This window comes from Pseudopodoces humilis, chromosome 18 (assembly GCF_049639895.1).
Source record: "Pseudopodoces humilis isolate 2021_Gansu_Grassland_sample_001 chromosome 18, ASM4963989v1, whole genome shotgun sequence".
NCBI classification, from domain to species: Eukaryota; Metazoa; Chordata; class Aves; order Passeriformes; family Paridae; genus Pseudopodoces; species Pseudopodoces humilis.
Window position 1 is genome coordinate 2,610,965 of NC_142217.1, and position 20,838 is coordinate 2,631,802.

General features: G+C 52.2%; 1 protein-coding gene across 9 annotated transcripts in view; it reads right to left on the reverse strand.

Moving 5' to 3' along the window:
- LOC102110019 (ankyrin repeat and fibronectin type-III domain-containing protein 1-like) overlaps positions 1-20,838 on the reverse strand; it is a 245,663-nt gene that overhangs the window by 52,541 nt on the left and 172,284 nt on the right. For all 9 annotated transcript variants that reach the window (XM_088064291.1, XM_088064296.1, XM_088064292.1 and 6 more), the window contains one exon: positions 20,290-20,330. In XM_088064291.1, coding sequence (XP_087920417.1) covers positions 20,290-20,330 — 41 coding nt within the window. The remainder of the gene's footprint in view (positions 1-20,289; positions 20,331-20,838) is intronic.

The window sequence follows — 20,838 nt, forward strand, 5'->3', positions numbered from 1 at the left end:
GAATAGGAAACACATCCCTACAGTCAAACCGTGGATTTTTCAAACTTCCTCCCAGTCCAAAATTTCTCTCGAAAATGCATGACAAGGAGTTACAAAGGTCCCTCTTGCAAGAAGGAGAAAAATGCAGGAGAGAAAAGCCCTTGGCACGCCTCCCCCAGAGCTGACTCTGGCCCCCGCGGCTGCCATGGAGGTTTGAGGGACTTGAAGGGATTTGCGACGCAATAAAAACATTCCTGCTTGCAAAGCATGAAACCCCAGAAGTTTATGGGAAACCACTGTCTTCAGGATGTCTGCATATCTTCAGGCATCCTGGGAGCTGTAGTTCAAAGAAACCAAGAAAAAGCAAGCAGCCGATGATGATGGTTTCTGGATGGAGCTTGTGTGACTATTGGCTCCCGCACAAAAGCCTGAATTTCTGGGATGCTGAGCCCATTTCTGCAGCCAAGTGAGAGGAGAGCTCCTCAGCGACTGGGGCACGAGGGACTCCAGCACCACAGTGAGGGAGAGGGAGAGGTGCCCAGGGAAGGGCAACCCAAAAACCAGCACTGATGACTAGAAAGAGGGATGCACTGCAGCAGAGGCCAAGAGGGACAGGCCAAAGCCATTTCCAGGGCTGGGAACCTGGCCGGAGCATAGCCTCACCTGTGAGCTAAAACCTCCATGCCTCAGTTTCCCCATAAACTCTTATTCTCCCCGTATTCCCAAGGGCTGTGAGGATTGGCCTTTGCTGTTTGAACACCCATGGAGAGCTGAACTCCTCGGAAGCCAGCTGTTCACACTGCACCAGCAACATTAAATCACCTCCAGGCGCATTTCCTCTGAGCCCATGAAGGACTGTTGTGCCAGCCAGGCTGCTGAAAGGCACTTTATTCCAACACAAGACACTCTTCATGCAAGAGTCACCTCCCAGCAGGAGAACCTGCAGCACATGATGTGACACCCTCCAGATGAGGCTCTGCCCATCAGCAGAGCTGCCACATCTGAAATGCCCGGGGGGGCAATGGTGGGGGGACAGAGAAGTGAGAGGCTGAGTATCATCCTGGACTGAGCGTGGAGTGATGCAGGAGATACTTTCATTTCCAACCAAGGAATCAGCAAAGACCACAACCTGGGTAAAGCCAGCACTGGAGACATGAGCCAGGCAGGTGACCTTCTCACTACCTTCTTTGTATTGTGGGCTTGGGCTTCACAGGCCAGAACATGAGACTGCCCCATGGCTGTGCAAGACCCTCTTGACACGGGACAACACCTGCCCACCAACACACCACGACAGAATTGCAGGGACAAGCCCACAGTGTCAGACTTTGCACCAGCTGACACAACCAACCCCAGCATGGTGTGCTCTGCTGGCTGCTGTGAGCCTCAAGGCCTCAAAAGTGGTTTCTGACACTTGGAAAGCAAAGATAAACCACAGGAGAGTTTGTCCTTGGGGAAAACCTGTAGCCCTGAAGAACAAAGATGAGGTGGAGCATTCACACTGGCAATAGCAACATGGATGCTCTTCCAAGGACGGTCTCCAGCTGTGGCATCTTCCCTTTCCAGAGCAGAACATGTTGCACACACATTGGTGCTCACCAAACACTGCCCATGGGGTGGGTACACCACAGGAGGCAGGTCCCAGGACACAGCACTCTTCACACCTCACTGCCACTCCATCCAGGCTGTCACAAAGCAGGGGCTTTCTACTCCTCAGCACCAGTCTGGTGTGACAAGGCAGCAGGTCCACAGGCCACGGCAGGCCAGAGCTGAGTTTCTGGAAGTTCTGCAGACAGACATCTTGGTTTTGCAGGGCTGAGCCCTCTGCTCTGGATAAGAGTGGCTGGAATGTTTCTGGGCCAGCTGTGCCTTCACAGGCAGTGGAAAGGGCACCCTGAAATGGTCAAGGCCAGGGCACGTAAGCTGAAGACCTACCAAGATTTAGGACATCACGATGGTGCCTCTTGCTTCCTTTTCCTTGACTGCCAAACTCACACAGCAATCCTGATCTCCCCAGAACTAAATCCAGATTAACTGAAACCACACAGTGGACACAGCCAGTTCCCTGTTCTGAGGCTCCCAAACTCCAGGAAATAACCACAGGCTCTGGGCCAAGCGTCTGGGGTGCAATGCCAGCACCTGCTCCACCTCTCTTAAGGCAGGAATCTGCCCTGTGGTCTTGCAATGGTTGTCCTTGCTCACTTCAAACCTCAGTTTGGAGCCCTTGTTCAGTTCTTCAGAGCTGATAAAACCTAGCTGAGAAAGATGGTGGGGGCTTCAGGACAGAACAGATGCTCAGAAACCAGGACTACCTCCCAGCCAAGCCCAGCCAAAGCACAGCATGCGCCTCCTCCACCTGCCTCTTGCACTGCAGGTCTTCTCCTGCACTGCCCAACCCTGACAATGCCTTTTCACTGCACCACGAGCCTCAGGAAGGGACATCTTCAAAGCAGAACCTCAGGGAAAGAAGGGAGGAGCAGGAAGCTGCTGTTACAGGCCATTCCTGAAAGGAAAAGCAACCATCTGGGTTCAGAGCACCTCTCTGCAGCTGGAGGAACATACAGGCACTGCCATGGTTTGAGACAGGTTGGATCAATGCTCCCCAACGTGTACCCTGGGCCTTCTGAGTCATTTCCCTTTGAATTAACGCTGCTTTTCAGATCTGTCTGGCAATGCTGATGTCTGTCTGTTATACCAGGAGTCGTTCCCAAAGCTCCTGTATCTTTTTCCAAAAAAGCCAAAGCAGCAAAGGGTTATTAACCAGGGAGACAGCGAGCACAGGGAGGGAACGTGCTGTTCTTTGACAGGAACCATGCTAATGAACATTACAAAATTAAAGATCGGGAAAACCTCAATGACAACTTCAACCCTAGAAAAGCTGCCATTCAACACCAAGGAAAATAGCCCAGAAAGAAGAAAGTTCACTGTGGATTCTGGGTCCACATTCCAGAACTTTCACCTCCAGCACCAGGTTGCTCCATTAAAGCAGAGTCTGGAATTAGGCTCATCACAGAGGTATCTTAAGGCCCTCTGCTAATTCTGGACGTGATTTCAGCCAGCCACCACCTGATCCTGATGGAAAGCAGTTAGGTGATGGCTGAACCAGGCTTTGCAATCCACTAAGAGCACCCTTACAGGCATGGATCCCTGTCTTTTCTTCCAGCACATTCCTTGAGGACAAGTGGCCCTGGTGTCCACTCTCCTCACGCCTCCGTGGAGCTGATTAATCCACAGAGAGGAAGAGAAGCTGCCACACCATGATGCTTGTGGTCTTGCAAGTGGCTTTCAGGTTTGCTTGAATGGTTTGGTTGTAAACTTGAGTGGTTTTCAGGCTTGAAAGGTTCTCCTTGGCCACTGCAGGACTCCTTTTGGAAGAACAAGTCCAACAAAACACTTCAGCATGTGCTCATCTCCCAGGTAAGAGCAGCCTGTGGAAATCAGTGCTCCAGAAAAACACTTTCCTGGATGTGATGGAGATGCCACCACCAAAGCCCTACCTGAGTGAGACCTCTCAGGGCTGCCTCTCCCTAGGAAAACCAGCAAACCTATATTGAGCATCAACCTATACTTTAGGTGTCTAAAAACAAGCACAACTCACTCTGCTCTACAAAACAAAAATCCTGGAAAAAACAGAGCACAAACTGTACCTTCACACATGCTCCACCAAGTGTCAACCCCAGGTGAGCAGAACAGCTGAGTCCAAAGAGAGTCACATTTTCTAGGGAACATTAATGCAGCCCTGGAGCTGGTGGTGACAGGTGAGCCATGGGCTCCTGGCTGTGCTGGGCTCAGTGGAAGACAGGGCTGGACCCCCATGGGACAGACGCTCTAAATCAGGAATGAAAACATTGCCCCCTGCTCAGCAGAAGGGAACACTCAAAGTGAGCCCTTGTCTGGGACAGCCAGTGGGTGAAGTGAGGCGGTAACAACAGCTCCGCCAGAGTCCAAAATATACCCGCAACTTGTTTTGAATTACTTTGTGCTGGGCTTTAAAATATGCTGAAAAATTTCCATCCAGCCTAGCTGTGGAGCTGCAGGAGGAGCCTGGGGTTTGTTTCCATGTACAGTGATGCTGATCTGAATTTCTCCCCATGGGTAGTGAAAAGAGAGAACACTCAGGGAGGGCAGTGCAGAGAGCAGCAAGGGGAGAAGGAGCCACCGAGCCACCCAGTGTGCTCTGGCAGTGATTTTGGGTGGGGACTGCACAGGATCCACACCACTGGCTGTAGGGGGGAGCGCTGCTCCTTCCCAGCATAGGGAAGCACCCCATGGACACATCAAGCTGAGTTAAACCAGGGGGAGATCTGCTCCCTGAGCAGCAGCACAGCCCCCACCGGCGCTGGAACCTCTTGCTTGTGGCCAAATCAACGTGGCTCCATTACAAACAAACCTGTGGGAGGGAGAAGCAAAGAAAGAATCCCTCAAGGAATCTGCAAGGCACTGGAGGAGCTAAAAATAACCACCACCACCAAATCAATCTAGAAAGGGAAAGCTAAAATCCCTAATAATAGAGGGTTGCCAGGTGGAGGAGGGAGATGCCTGGCACCCTGAGCCCTGGCTCTGCCCACCAAGGATCCTGCAGAGAGTGGGGGCACAGGAATGTGGGACTGAGGGGGCTTCGCTGCCTCTGCCTCCAACAGACATCAGCTCCTATACAGGGAAGCATGGCATTGATTCCCTGCTGTTTCTTACCTTTGTGTTTTCAGACTGTCTCTCAAGATGCGCCAGCTGACTCCAAGGAACCGAGGTGCTTCAGTTAAACTCCCTAATCCCTCTTCCTCCCATTCTAAGCTCCAGAAATTGAGGCAAATCTCGTGTCCTTTCCAGTTCTGGTCACCATCTTTCCCACATCCCTCTGGTAAGATCAGCCCAATCTTAGGACTCAACTCTGTATCTATCAATGCTTGGCTCTGCTAATTTCTCCCTCTCAGACCCCTCCAAGGATGCATATCCCAATCCAGGCCTCCCACCCCTATGCCATCACAGACAGAAACCTCAGAGTGTGGGTCACGTTGATCTCACTGGAAACTGGATAAAAAGCTCTGGATGGCAACTCAATTGCAATGTGAAATTCAAATGTGAATTTTAGGACTTCACAGTACCAGAAGAATCTGGCCTGGCTGTGGTAAGTCAGCAGGGTGGAAGAGCCCTGGGTTTGTTCACCAGGCACACAAGAGAATTCTCAGCCCACTGAGATCCCAGCACATGGGCAGAGAGCTGTCCCTGTCCTCCACATCCCCAAGGCCAGCAGGGAAGAGAATCCATCCCAAGAGGGACTGGGAGAGCCCCCCATGTTTGTGCCATGCTGCCATCTACACCAGGATGTACCTGTTGTACATCTACAAGCAGAGATGTGCCGTGGGGGGCCGCACCCATCCATGGTCTGGGACAGCGTCCTGGGTCTGTCCCCACCCCAGCCATGGCACAGCCCCCCCGGATCCAAAGGGCAGGACTGGAGGGACATGAGGCAGGGAGAGCCCACCCAGGAGCAGGGTCGGGAGCCGGGAGGATTCCATGTCTTGCCCTTGCCTCCCCCAGGCTGGCTCAGCTCGGGTGACTGCTGCAGTGAAGGGGATGCTGCTCTCCTGACACCATACACGCTGCTAATCCCACGGCTTTATCTGTCACATCCGTGCCGGCTGCGGGAGCCAGCCTCATCCTGCCTGGCTCCCTGCACAGCCTGGGGCCCACAGAGCTCTGCTCCCTGCTCCCTGCTCCCTGCTCCCTGCTCCCTGCTCCCTATTCCCTGTTCCCTATTCCCTATTCCCTGTTCCCTGTTCCCTGTTCCCTGTTCCCTATTCCCTGTTCCCTGCTCCCTATTCCCTGTTCCCTGTTCCCTGTTCCCTGTTCCCTGCTCCCTATTCCCTGTTCCCTGTTCCCTGTTCCCTGTTCCCTGTTCCCTGTTCCCTGTTCCCTGTTCCCTGTTCCCTATTCCCTGTTCCCTGTTCCCTGTTCCCTGTTCCCTGTTCCCTGTTCCCTGTTCCCTGCTCCCTATTCCCTGTTCCCTGTTCCCTGTTCCCTGTTCCCTGCTCCCTATTCCCTGTTCCCTGTTCCCTGTTCCCTGTTTCCTGCTCCCTGCTCCCTATTCCCTGTTCCCTGTTTCCTGTTTCCTGCTCCCTGTTCCCTGTTCCCTGTTCCCTGTTCCCTGTTCCCTGCTCCCTATTCCCTGTTCCCTGTTCCCTATTCCCTGTTCCCTGTTCCCTGTTCCCTATTCCCTGCTCCCTGCTCCCTATTCCCTGTTCCCTGTTCCCTATTCCCTGTTCCCTGTTCTCCATTCCCTGTTCCCTGTTCCCTGTTCCCTGTTCCCTGTTCCCTATTCCCTGTTCCCTATTCCCTGTTCCCTGTTCCCTATTCCCTGTTTCCTGTTCCCTATTCCCTGTTCCCTGTTCCCTGTTCCCTGTTCCCTATTCCCTGTTCCCTGTTCTCCGTTCCCTGTTCCCTATTCCCTGTTCCCTGTTCCCTGTTCCCTGTTCCCTGTTCCCTATTCCCTGTTCCCTGTTCCCTGTTCCCTGCTCCCTGTTCCCTGTTCCCTGTTCCCTGCTCCCTATTCCCTGTTCCCTGTTCCCTGTTCCCTGTTCTCCGTTCCCTGTTCCCTGTTCCCTGTTCCCTGTTCCCTGTTCCCTGTTCTCTGTTCTCTGTTCCCTGTTCCCTGTTCCCTGTTCCCTGTTCCCTATTCCCTGTTCCCTGTTCCCTGTTCCCTGTTCCCTGTTCCCTGTTCCCTGCTCCCTATTCCCTGTTCCCTGTTCCCTGTTCCCTGTTCCCTGTTCCCTGTTCCCTGTTCCCTGCCTGCCCCATCCCAGCTCCTCGCTCCCTCGTTCCCGATAAAAGCTCCGGGAGGGGAAGAAGGGTGCTGACAGGGTGTTTGTTAAATCGGGTGAGCTGGGAATGAGTGGGAGCCTCATCAGGCAGTGCTCCCGATTCTCCTCAAGTACTTCCCTGGGCCGGGAGGGGAGGACAGCACTGGAGTGGTGATGGGGACTCGCCCGTGGGGTCGATGCCGACACAGGGCACCCCTGCGGGGGTGTAGCAGCTTTAGCGCTGGGCAAGGAGCTATGGAAGCACAGGAGCGAAGTTCCCAGTGGCCACCAGCCCCTTCCCTCCCGGGTGCCTCCCTGACCCCCGCATCCCTCACATCCCCAGCCTCCAGGGAGCAGCAGCTCGCCCTGCCGTTCCCATCCAGCACCTCCTCTCTGGCTGTGAAGCAGGAGCCCTGGACATGCTGCAGGGATGTCCCCAGGGACACAGACCCCAGCCCAGGGATCCGCAGGGCAGCGCCTTGGGCCGGTGCCAGCTCTCTGCCCAGGAGCCCCAGAGGCAGATAACATGCACCGTGCAAGTGCTGGGGCATGCAGCTCGGCAATAGCCCAGCTCTCCGGCTCAGGAATGTCCAAATAAATACAGAAATACATAAAAAGGCCATAAATAAGGTTGCCTGAGATGGCTGTTTGTCTCCCGCCTGGCCAGGACCCCTGCTCCCCCGCTGCTGTTTGCCTTGGCAGATGACAGCTGGGTAATTTGTTTCCATTGCAATGAAGTCCCAATTAACTGGAATAAACTTTTTACACTAAGTGTGTTTGTTTAACAAACTGGCTCTTTCAGAGCCTCACCGAGACCTGATTGATGCATTTGAGGGGAGTGGAAACACGCTGGGTGCTTGGACATTAAAGCTGCAGTGTCTGAGCAGGCTGGAGCTGAAAGGGCTCTCTCTGTGCTTGGGAAATCAAAACTGACACCTCTGATGTCTGGACTGGGACAGGGATTTCAGCGTGGCCTTTGTGTACAAATATTGACAGTTTCTCACTCGCTGTGGCTGACACCCCCTCCGGTGTCCCCATGGGGCAGGATATCCCCAGGAGCTGCGAGAGCGTGGGATCCATCACGCTGCTGGGATGCACGTGGTCCCTCCTGGGGACAGCACTGGGGGCTCCAGTCAGCCAACAAAACCCCAAAGAAAGGTGGGATTGACTCCACAGGGCACTCTCAATGGAGCAGAGCCAGTGTATGCAGAAGCAGCTGCGCTCCCCCACCCAGCCTTCAGAGATCAGCTTCATGGCTGATGGAGCCATTGATTTACAGCAGCAAAGCCAACATGGGGAGAGACCATTCTGAGATGGCTAGAAAACATTCTGAGATGGCAAGAAACCAGTCTGAGATGGCTGGAAACTGGTTGGGAGGCTGAGTCTGATTTCTGGTTCATATCATAGCTTTCAGCAACACACTCCAGCTGAGGAGAGGTGAGAGAACAGAGAAACCTGACAAAAGCCCAGAAGCGGAGTCCTCCTCATCCTCAGAACCATTCAGTTGGGATGGAAATGGCAAAGGCAGGTGGACAAATTGCAGAATAGGGACCTGGCACAACCAGGACCTAAAGCAGGCAGTGAAGACACTGTGCAGGCACAGGGGCAGCCTGGACACATCTGGAGACAGCAGGTCTTGTGCTGTGTCTCCTTTGGGAACATTGCTGCTGGGAGCACCCTCAGGACAAGCAACACTAAGCCCCCACATCTGCCAGATGTAGCCTAGAATGCAGAGGGACAAAAGAGCAACACCATGAGGAAAAGATGACCCAGCGGGCCTGGGCAGTGGTGCCAAAGGCAGGCACCAAGCACCACTGCTGGCTCTGCTGGGATGTCCCATGAGGAGGGAAAAGCCACGGCACAGCTCCATGGCAGAGCCCATGCCAGGACCAGCCCCGTGCTGGAGCTCTGTTCCAGCTGCCTGGTGAGACACTGCATGAATAATAAGCATTTCTGGAAAACAAAGCACTTCTGACATCCAAGGGGACAATGAGTGCAGCTGAGCTTTCTCTCCCTGGGTGCTTTTCCCTTCCTACCTCAAACTGCAAAGGAAAACTTCCAATAGACCCTGCTGGAGAACTGTCATCTCCAGAGGTGTTCTTGAAGCATTCACTGGGAAGGCTTTTCTGTTTCAAATCTAAAACTGGGAACTTGCAGGTCCTAGAGTTCCTTTCATTCGCTTCTCCAGCCCATTTCCTCAAAGCACCACACACGTTTCCATTTAATGTGGGGCAAAGTGGTGTTTTCCTGTGGCTGATCTCCCACAATCCCTTAGTAAAATGCTCCAAAGTCCGCCTGAAATCAGCCTGCCTGGGCTGTCCACAGCTTGATTCAGTCAAGCCTTAAATTTAGGTGTAAATACCATTATTCATTGTTCCAGGCCCTGGCACAGGGTGCCCAGAGAAGCTGTGGTTACTCCTGGATCCCTGGAAGTGTCCAAGGCCAGGATGGACAGTGCTCGGAGCAACCTGGGATAGTTGGAGGAGCCTGTGGCAGGGGCTGGAACAAGATGAGATCTGAGGTCCTTTCCAAGCCAAACCATTCTGTGATTCCATGATTCTTCAGTGATTATTATCAGCTCATCCTGTATTCAGTATATGTGGCAGCCACCAGTGGCAGCACTGATGGCAGAGCTCTGCACTGCCTTCCCAGGTTCCCTGTGCAGTCCATGGGGAGATGAGAATTAATTTCCCCATAAATGAGATGGAATGCTGGTCGTGATACCCTTTCACATGATGTCCTAAGCCTGAAGAGACAAATAAGCACGCTCACCCTCATCCCTTCCCACTGCACAGCCACCACACTGCCCTAAATCTTGTGTCTGTCAATGCCAGAAACATGGAGGAAAGCTGAAATCCTTGGATCACCCTCCATGTACACAGCTTTGTCAGGATGCAGGAAAGACAGCATGTTTCCTCCTTTAACACCCTTAGTCACACTTTTCCCTGAGCAAATTAGCACTATTTCCATGTCTCCCTGCAGTCTGCCAAGCACAGCCCAATCCCACCTGATCGTCCCTCCCAGAGACAGAGCCAGAGGAGCTCCTGGAGATACAGCTGATTGCTCACAGAACCTGTGGCTGCCTCATCCCTGGAAGTGTTCCAAGAATGGGGCTTGGAGATACCTGGGACAGTGGAAGGTGTCCCTGCCCATGGCAGAGGGGTAGAACTCAATGATCCTTAAGGTCCCTTCCAACCCAAACCCTCGTGTGAGTCTCCAGTGCCGTGGCCCAGCTGTCGATCTGGCACTGCAGGTGGGAGCATGGAGAGAAAAAAAACCCACAATGGTATTTGAATAAAAACCCAGATTAATCTGTGGCTGTTCCAAGAAACTGGATCAGAGCCCTGCTTGTGCTGTGCTGAGGGACAAAGCTCTTGAGACGACGTGAGGCAGCAAGGTGGAGAACAGAGAATGAGGAATGGGAAATTTTCCCTCCTGAGAGAAATGGAAGGCACTCAGCACTCCAGGAACTGCTACACTGCTGTATGTGATGGGCTGTGCCTGCGTGGGAGGGTGGCAGGGAGCGAAGAGGAGGGCACTGCACACTTACAATACACACCATTATACATTTTTCTTTGGAATTACAGATCTTTTAGCAGTTGGTGCTTGAATAAACACGTATTTACCTTCTCACCAAGGACTGGGACAAGGCACATCATACCTAAGCCAGCTGCAGGAGCTCAGCCTTAAATGCATGTTCCCAATGGATAAGAAATAATGTATCAGCTCGCTGGGAGACTTAGAGAGCCAGCAGTAAAATCATGGAACCATGGGAGGATTTGGGTTCCATCTAGTTCCAACCTCCTGCCATGGAGTGCAGAATAGAGCGGTCAATACAAATGAAGTATTACAATATGTAGGAAAATTATTAGGTAAACTAAAGAAGGGGAAAATGCATGGCTGGACATGGAAAATACGCTATTGGGAGCCAAACAAAGGCTAGCAATAGCTCTGGTTTTAAGGAGCACTGGAGCTACTTTAAAGCAGAGTTTGTAGGACTGCTCAAATGATGCAGAAAAGGAAAACACAGTCCACATTTATTCTGTGTTTGGGAAAAAAATGTGAGTAAACTAATTCCTAGGAGAGATGAAGCTCTCCTAAATCATTAGCATCCATGTGTGTCAAATGTGGCTAAATAGCACCAAGCAGCCAGCACAGCCAACACGTACCCAAACCTGGGGAGAGGTTTTTGGGCTCTGCTGCTTGTTTTGAGCAAAGTTCAGGCTGCCACATCCAGATGGAAATGGCTCCTTCCCCCCAACATTCCCACCCAGCAGCAAGGGTGACCTAGTTAACAACCAAATGGTCAGCCTGATACAGGACCCAGAAGGCAGGGCTCATCTGGAATTAAATTAAGAAATAATTAAAGGATGTAAGTTCTAATTAAAGTCAGTTGGTGTGTCCTGGTGGAAGTGATCTTGTCAAATGAGCCTGATGTCACTCTGTAATGAACACTCGCTTGCAGGAAAAGGCCCTGTGCAGGCAGAGCTCTCAGTGCTCCTTGATGTTCTGATTTCAGAAGATGGGGCTGTGCAGCCCATATCAAGCATTTTAAATAGATTTAGAGCTGGCTGACAGGTCTGACACAGGAGGTGTCAATGGGGAATCGTTAGTGAGGCTCCATGGGGAACGTGCCAGTCGATATTTCCATTGATGATCACGATGAAAATACAAAATCCTCACTCAAAAAATTAGCGGATGACAGGAAGATTGATGTAATGGTAAATATTGATGAGGAGAGAGGGAAATGTGGGCTGCCTGGTAATGCTGAGCCCATTCAAACACTGTACATGATAATGCAGCCCAGCACGGGCTAACACAGCTCCAGAGAGGGATTTCAGGCTGTATTTTTGAACAGGGACTGGATCCCAGACAAGAGGGAGCCTCCAGAAAGAGTCAGGGGTCACCACGGTTGAGCAGTCCAGCACAAGGCTCTAATGTGATGCTGTGATGAAAAAAGCTGATGCAGTTCTTGGGGGAGAGCAGGAGAGCTGCACGTACTGCACTGCTGGGACTGCCACTGCCACTCCTACAATTAAGGTGTCCACATTTAAAGGGGACACTAAAACAGCAGAGCCTGGAGGGATGAGTCACAAAATTGATCTGACAGCTGGAGAAAATATCATGCTGCAAAAGATTTGAGCTATATTGAGTTTATTGATAAAAATCTGCCACCCACCAAAAGCCAGAGTGGTGCCAACTGCTTTTATCAGCGAGACATGCCAGGAGGCAGGGACTGGGAAGTGGAGCCCAGTAAATTCCAGTGAGTTTTGGGTCAGGATTAGATACATCTCAGGGATGGTCAGAGAATTAGATAAGTCTCAGAAGGCAACCAAATCCTCTCAGGAGCTTATGGGCAATTCATATCCCTGCAGCACATGGGAGGCCAAAGGAGTGATCTAACAGACCTAAATCCCACCCAAAGGAATCCCAGCAGACAACTGGAGCTCCAGGGCTGACTCCTGCCATGCACAGGATGAAGGCTCAGGAGGGGTTTAATGGCTTCAATCTGTCAGAGAGCAGGTTTGGATTAAATGCTAGAAAGAAACTGTTCCCTGGGAGGGTGGGCAGGCCCTGGCACAGGGTGCCCAGAGAAGCTGTGGCTGCCCCTGGATCCCTGGAAGTGTCCAAGGCCAGGTTGGACGGCGCTTGGAGCAGCCTGGGATAGTGGAAGGTGTCCCTGCCCATGGCAGGGGTGGAACTGGACAAGTTTCTGAGTTCCTTCTGACCCCAACCATTCTGGGATCCTATGAGATAGTCCTGGCCTTGGAGCAATGAGGAGATGGGGTGGCACTGAGCTCCTCAGAGCAGGAGTTCTGAGCTGTAAGTCCAGCTACCTCTGAGGAGTCCCCAGCCAGAAGCAAAGCATGAAGGAGAGGATCCCTCTGTCTTGGAGAAAGCCCAGCAGGGATTAGTGGCTGAGCAGCTCAGGAAACCTCCTCTCCCCACTTCTCCCTTTTGTACCCGGCTGTCTTTGGGACCGATGTCTGCAGTGGGTGGGAGCAGTACCTCCATGGCTAAAGCATCTCTGTGTTGACTCACTGCAGCAAACATTTTGCTCTCTTGCTTAGAGGAGAATGCAGGCTTGGTTATTGGTTGAAAAATGCCCATCTTCCTACGCTCAATTGCCTTTCCATGATTAATGCCAGGCACTGCAATCGCTGCAGGGCTGCAGCTGGTGCTCAGGTGCCTCCTGTGCCAGCCTGGGCGCTGAGCTGGCAGCATCGTCCTCCCAGCACCAGACGGGAGCTCAGAGCAGTAGGGCAGGCAGATGCCATCCCAATGTCCCCATCAGTGGCTCAGGGAGCCCCAGTGCCCCGGCACAGAGGGACCGTGCCCACTCTGGTCCCTCCTTCTGGAAAAGCAGCAAGGAGAGGGAGCCCAAGGTGAGCAAGGAGTCTTGTGCTGCCCAAAAGCACTGCAGGAGGACAAGGGCTGAGCCTCAATCCCTGCTGGCATTTCATGGGGACAGAATCCCCTCAGTGCTACACACTGAGGAACACAGAGCCTTCAGCTGGGACAACAGGAAGCATGACAGAAAGACCTTGGGTCCTTGTGTGGCAGTGCTGGAGACAGGGAATCAGGCCCAGGCAGGTTTTTAATTGAAATGGAATTGAAATTACAGGGGGGACAAAATCTAACTCTGCTTTGGTGTAAAGAAAGGGGCTGGGGGGATCAGGGAAAAAAAGCCCTGCAAGTTTCTATGACAACTGGCACAGTAGGACCCTACACTGCAACCTCACTTAACACATTAAAGGCTGCAGAGAAACAAGAAACTCAAACTTTATTTTATACCAGGTGCAGGAGGACCATTTCCAGGGGAGAGTGGGCACAGGGCCTGGGGTTGGTCCAGTGCTCCTGTGGCCTGTGCACCCAGTGCACAGTGAAATGAGTTCAGCCCCAAGAACTCCTCCCGCTGCCCCTTGGGCTCCAGGGACCACTAAAACCAAATGCTTGTCCAAACCTTTCTTGGGCCAACATACTTAATTCTGGTTATGAAGGGTCCTGACGCCATCCAGGGCATCTGTGTCCTGAAAAACCATGGATCCAAAATAGTTTCGGTTGGAAGGGGCCTTAAAACCTATTTCATTCCAACCCCCTGCCATGGGCAGAGACACCTTCCACTATCCCAGGCTGCTCTAAGCCCCGTCCAGCCTGGCCTTGGACACTTCCAGGGATCCAGGGGCAGCCACAGCTTCTCTGGGCACCCTGTGCCAGGGCCTCACCACTCTCACAGGAAAGAATTTCTCCACAATACCGAATCTAAATCTCCTCTCTTTTACTTTAAAAGCATTCCCCTTTGTCCTATCACAGTCTGTCCATGTGAAAAAGTCTCTCCCTCTCTCTTTAATAAGCTCCTTTAACTACTGGAAGGCTGAAATGAGGTGCCACTGAAGCCCGCTCTTCTCCAGGCTGAACACCCCCAGCTCTCCCAGCAGGTCTCCAGAGCAGAGGGCCCAGCCCTGGAAGCATCTTTGTGGCCTCCTCTGGACCCATTCTGTGTGCAGAGTATCCCACCATGATCCTCCAGGCTCAGTGGGCACAGGAGCCCAGGGCGAGCACTCTCACCCAAGGAGCAATAAAAAAGAAAATTCGTAAGAGCTGTGTTCATCCAGACTTCCCCAGAACCAAGGTCTTCAGCAGGACCTCCCAGGCAAATAATAAAAAATAATAAAAACTGCAAATAATGCAGTGCTGTCCTCCCAGGCTGCTGTGGGGAGGGGACAGGAGCAGGACAGCCAGGCCTTCCGCAGGGGGCCCTGCTCTCATCCCTGGGTACAAACTGGTACCAGTTTGCAGCTTCCCAAGCAAACAGCAATGTTACCCTGGGCAGGGAGCCCAGAGGCCACAGTACAAACCAGCAGGGTGATGGCTCCTCCATGCCTGAGCTCCTGTCAGATCCCTGCCAGCACCGCTCCTCCTCGGGGCTCTGTCCCGTTCCCTCCACAGCCCAGAGGAGAAGCCTGGACCTGGCTCTTCTGAACTGGCAGGAGATCAGTTGAACTCCTGCACCCACTGCAAAGGTCCAGAGCAACCCTCTCCCATGCCAAGAGATACCCCCCAGTTCACTCCCACTTCTGCTAATCCCCAGCTCCCTGCTGCTTCCCACTGCTCATTCCTGCTTCTCCTAACACCCCGCTCCCAGGCTGCTCAGGGTCAGCTCTGCTCTCCATTCACTGACTGGCATTTGTTGAATGACTGCATTTCTCTGAAGTGCCAGGATTCCCTTCCTTTCTCTGCACTCCAAAGTATTAAAGCCCCTCCACCTGCCTGGAGCTCAGACTGAATCCACTGGCCAAACTCCAGGGGAAATATTTTATAAGTTTTACTGTATGGCTCACCCCACTGCCAGGATACCCCAACCAGTACCAGAATATTTTTTAGTTATGTTGTCTATAACGGAGATCACTCCTTGTCTCTGCAGATATCTGCCTTGGCCAGGACTTGGGGTTAGCAGTGAGGAGACTGTGTTCATGATCCCTTCTGGAGGACTACACTCCCCTTCAGCTTCCAACCTGCACCCATCCGAAGAGCACCCACCCCACAGACCCCAACACTTCTCTTCCGCCCTCCACGGCTCTGCCATCCCACTGCCACCAGAGATGTCGGTGATGGTGCTTCATCCTTTCCTACAACCAAAGCTGGGAGCATTCCCCAAACCTGTGCAGGTGGTTTTGGGACAGTTTCTTGCACCACTGAGTACCCCCAATGAGTATCCTTCAGTATGGAGAGGTGATCTTGGCATTGCTTCTCCTACCAACAGATCCCTGGTGTCACCAGCACCATCTCTTCCTCCCCGCTTCCCATGTGTCCCTCCTCCCTCTGCTCAGCATTTGGAACCTGAGCTCCCAGCTGAACAACTCTCAGCCACCACAGAAGTCAAACACAGCCTATTTGTGTGTGATTATTGTCAATAGTACAGCAATAAGGGAAGGGAGGTACCGAAATGCAAACCTGGCTTAGGAACACATCGCACTTATTATGATGGTCCTTAATGCTTCCAAAATGTAAATACTGATTTCTAGAGCCTTAAAACCACCAATGTTTTACAAGATAATGATTCAGCAAGGAAACACTTTCATCTAAGGGCTGGTGTGGCAAGATTGGAGTCTGGGAGATGAAATGTTCTGCTGTGAGGGCCAGGTGACAAATAATTAGCTGCAGAGACAGCTCTGTGTAATGACTTCGAGGCAAAACAAACAGGAGCTGCTGCTTTCTGGAGGTGGTTTCAAAGGTTCCCCGCGTGTTTGCACATCTGAGCTTGGAGGACAGAGGGCGGGGGCAGCGTTTAATCCGAGATGGAGACAGAGCCACGAGGCGCCTGCCTGAAAGGATGCTGGGATCCTGCTGCTGCAGGACAGCTCCGAGACAGCCGCTCCATCCCAAGGGACAGGAGGAGCACATCAATGGACAGCATTCGGTGTCACTACAGCTGTTTCTCTCCTGACACCTCAGAGTGCCTAGCAGATATTCCCTGCTCCCAAGTGAGGCTCCCTGACAGCTGAGCATCGCCCTCAGCACCGGAGGCAGCGCAGGGAGGGGGGATGAGGGCAGCTCCCACTGCAAAGCACTGACACTTTATTAAACCCAGGTATTTAAGTCTGCATTTGCTAGGGGGTTTATGAGTGTCATTGCCACCAACATTTCTTTCTGCTTTAAAGAAGATGAGTTCCTGACACCGAAGAGCAAATGTGTGCCAGGGGCAATTAGCAAACACACTGGACAACCTCAGTTCCTGTCAAGAAACTTCCACCCAGCCCTGCCAGGAGAGTTATTACCTCCTGTTCCAGGAAAGCCTATTCCTGTCTCTGAGCATGCTGTCCTTGCCCCTGGGTCCTCACTCACTGTCTCCTTGCTGCCTTGACAGAGAAGTCAGGTCCCTGTGTTAGAAATTTGGAGGGACCTCTGGAAGCCTGGATATTCTGACAGCATTACAGCTGTACAGCTGTATCAGCACCTTCCAAAAGTGGGCTGACAAAAGAGTGAGCATCAGAGGGACTGATGTTTCTTCCCCCATCCCTACAAACTCTGTCAGATCCCAGACACAGCAGAGCTGCAGCCAGGGCTGCACTGGGGGAGGCACATGCCCAGGCTGCATCAGATGAGAGTTGTTAGGTCAGGATAAACCATCATCTGGACACATTCTGACATCTGGACACACTGTTTTGGAAACACAGGAAGGCACCTGTACCTGTTCATGTGGGATGGCTGAAGCAGTCACTGCAGGTGAGGATACCTGTGCAGATGTTGACTAACAGCTGGACTTGTGGCCATTCCCAACACATCAGGTTCTTCTCTGAGGTCTTTGAGCTACAGGAGCTCTTTATGTGCCTGTGCTGATCCTTCCTTGGCTGGTCTCTACCCCTTTCAGTTCTCAGCTGAAGTAACTTTTCTGAAGATTAACGCTTCAGCGTTCTCGACTCAGGCTGCATCCTTCTATTTAGCATGGGAAGAGGGAACCAGACTAAAAAACCAGGAGACCCAGCTCCTGATATGGGCCAGCTCTTGCAGGAATATCTATAAATACCATCACTGAAGCCCTTGTAAGCAGAAGGGCATCCCCCAGAGCAGGCAGCAGCAGCGTTTCAGCTCCAGTAGCTCCATTCTGGGCACCTCTGACTTCCTGTAGCCGAGTTCCACCCTCACTACACCTCCCTGTGTGCTGAGGAGATCTGTACCTCAAAACCTCATGGCTGGACTGGGAGGGGGGGAAGGGCCATCAGAGGCTGATGAGCAAGGCTGGACACATCTCCATACCCTTGACCAGCACTTGGATATTCCAAGAGCTTAGGAAACAGCCGCCTGCTGGCTGAGACAGACTAACAGGAACTGTGGGGTGAGGACAGCATTTCCATCTCTGAAGGGAAGAGGCAACAAAGGGAGGAAAGGAGTCACTCCAGGAGACACAAGGAAATTCAGCAGGTGGCTGAACATGGAAGGAACAGAGCAGGAGCCACTCCCAGGACGAGCAGTGACAAAACTTTTGGCATGTGTGTCTCCTTTTTCTGCTTTCAGGACCTGCTATGGGAGAGCCCCAAAGCCTCACACAAGAGCAGGGTGGCTCCAATCCTGCTCCCACGGCTCAGGGCTTTGGTGGCAGGTGAGTCAATGCCTCAGAAGCCAGAAAAGGAAAAGCAGAAGCACAGTCAAGTTTGCTCTGGCACATGGGAGCTGCAGGACCAGCCACACACTGCCAGAGTTCTCTCAGCTCACCAGTCTCATTGCACAGATGTGTCCAGGAACCACTACAGCTCAGCTCAGCTCAGCTCTGGGAACCAGCTGCTTCCCGTGCTCTGGCTGTTTGCCACCACCTTGCCCAGGGCTTGGAGAACTGTGAATCTGGGCTGTGCAGCTGCTGCAGAAGAGCTGAGCTGCCTCAAATCCTTGGCAGGGCCACCCAACCTCTGGCATTTTCCAGCAACCTTTCTCTGCTGAGGAAGACCAGTTCCAGCCCTGCCAGAAACTGAAGGGCTCCACCGAGAGCACCCGGTCCAGCCTTGCAGATGGGTTCCAACAGACAACTGGTGGGTCAAAATGCCAGATGGGATGGGGGCAGTGGTACCAGGCCACATCACAGCCACAATCTTACCCATCTCAACCCCAAAACAGCCACTGAGGGGTGTGAATGGGCTGGGCACTAACCAAAGTCACAGTGTGATAACCAGCCAAGTCACAGCTGCTGGGCCAAACCATGGAGGTCCCGTGGCCTTGTGGAACAGAGAAATAAACACCCACAAAACATCCTGAACCTACAAGAGCTGGCAGCCCCCACCCTTCAGCAAGATGGGAAGCCCACGTTCACCCATTCAAGGTAGAGAAACGTTCCTCATTTCTCAGAGATGAATTATAAACACAGCGCCATAAATTGTTGCTACCAACTGCCAAAACCACAGGAAATGACAGGAAATCTGAACAGTAAGAGCTCTTTACAGATTTTCTCCAAATCTCCTACTTCAAGCCTCCCCAAAGCTTCAGCTGGAACCGAGACATGGGAGACGCTTCAATCTCTTCCAAACCTGCTTGTCAAAACAGACTCCTCACAAACACAGCACAACACTCAGGAGCACCGAAATCCTGGACAGCTGTTGGCAGAGGTCACAGAAACACAGCCATGAGTCTTTGCCAAATGTGTGTTCGTGTTGTTGTGGCATCCACAATGACTCCATAACCTCCTGTGATATTCCTCTGATCTCCCAGAAAGCCATGTGGGATTAAACAGATATTCTGTATTTCCAGAAGTCTTTATCTGCCTGAGGTCTTGGAAAGCTGATGAGCCACACTGCCTTGGGGTGAACAGGGGCAGTGTTTTGAGGCAGCTCCCTCAAACCAGACTTTCAGTAAGGACCCTAGAAGCTAGCACTGAGTTTTTAAAAACTCTTGGTGGCATAAAGAGGAATCAGCAGATAACTGAAGAACATACACACAGCTGACACTCTCCCACCACAGCCAGCGAGCAGGCAGATCCGTACAGCATTCCCTGACACAGCCTGTCACCCCTGGTGCTTCCTCTGAAGCCAAGCCTAGCTCAGACCAAGGATGCTGCCACACTGCTTGCACTTCTGGGATGTAGCGCTGCAGGAATGCTTGGGAAAGCAGCAAAGAGTGAGCAAGAGCAGAAGGACAGTGAGCTTTGGAGGAGAAATATCCTCAACTTCTGAATTTTCCAAAGCCATGCTCCGCTGACAATCCTGCCCATCAGAGCACTGTCCCACAACTTCAAATCCACCTATGTTTTTTGTTTGGTTGGTTTCTTCAGAAGACCTTCATTTCCCCAAGCAAATCAGGATCAACACAAAGTTCCACAGTGCTCAGCAGCACAACACATATTTCAGTACCAGGGCAGAACCCAACCTCTCAGCAGGGCTTTTAACAGAGTCTGCCATTATCCAAATGACGATGGGAACAAACCTGTGCTGCCAGCAAGCACAACCTTCTTACCTGGAAGGTGCCATGCAGCAGCGAGGTTTTGTTACCTAAACCACACACCAAGTAACCAACAGCTTGTGTTGGTGAAGTGGTTTGCAGTAACTTTCTCATGTCCATAGCTCTAAAAGCCCCTTGCCCTGCTCTCCCCCTGCAGCTCACAGTGGTGTACCAGGCACAGCGGGTGGAAGACAACGGGCACCAGCGTCAATATGCAGCTGTGGGAGACACGCTCTGAGATCAGCCCATTGTGACACACAAGGAAACCCTTCGATTCTCCAAAGCAGCTCAGCTGTGCAAACCAGGAGCAGAGGGAGCCAGAGGTGGGAAAGGTCACCCATGCACCCCCCTCTCCCGGCTCTGTCCCCCAGGCTCAGTCAAGCTGTCACGGTTCCTTCTGACCTGATGGAAGGATTTGCATATGCCCTGAAGCCAGCAAGACTGACAGCTCTTCCACTGTTATCCTCACTTGTGTAATTGCAGCAGCTATTCTTGTACACTGAAATGTCTAATCTTAGCAATGGAGCTGCTGGGTAATATGGACCAGCCGGGAATTTCCATGCAATTACTCACCACTGCTACTGGCACTTACTTTGGCTGGTAAAAGTCCTTCTTGTCCGCTGACCCCAGGCTCTGCAAGACACAAAAGACAGATGTATTTATTTTTTTAACCCTTTGCCAAGCAAGTATCACTGATGAGGATTTGTGGGGAAGCACTGAAAGGCACGTGTATGTTATTTTCCTGCACGATGGGTCTTAAGTGTGCTAGCTGGACAGGACAGCTTGGACCTCTAGCCACAGGCAGCCAAAGATGTAAAAATAGAGAGTTAAACTAGAGGTGAGAGGATGCATTAGATCTGAACTCAATGTACTCAGGCATATCTGTGTCTCCTGCAGAAGTGTGGCACCTTGTGTCAGGAGGCAACCCAAGTCCTTTCAAATCTGCCCAGCTGGAAAGAGGACTAAGTGCAGGGTTTGGTGGATTTGGTGAGCCACCACCACCTGCAAAGACTCTCTGGCAGGTGAGGGGCTGAGCCCCAGGCCCACAGTTCCTGCCAGGAGCAGGACAACAAAATTCTTCTGCCAAGAATACCACATCAGTCCCCAAGCACCTGCAAAACTGGGAAGCAGAGACAGCCCC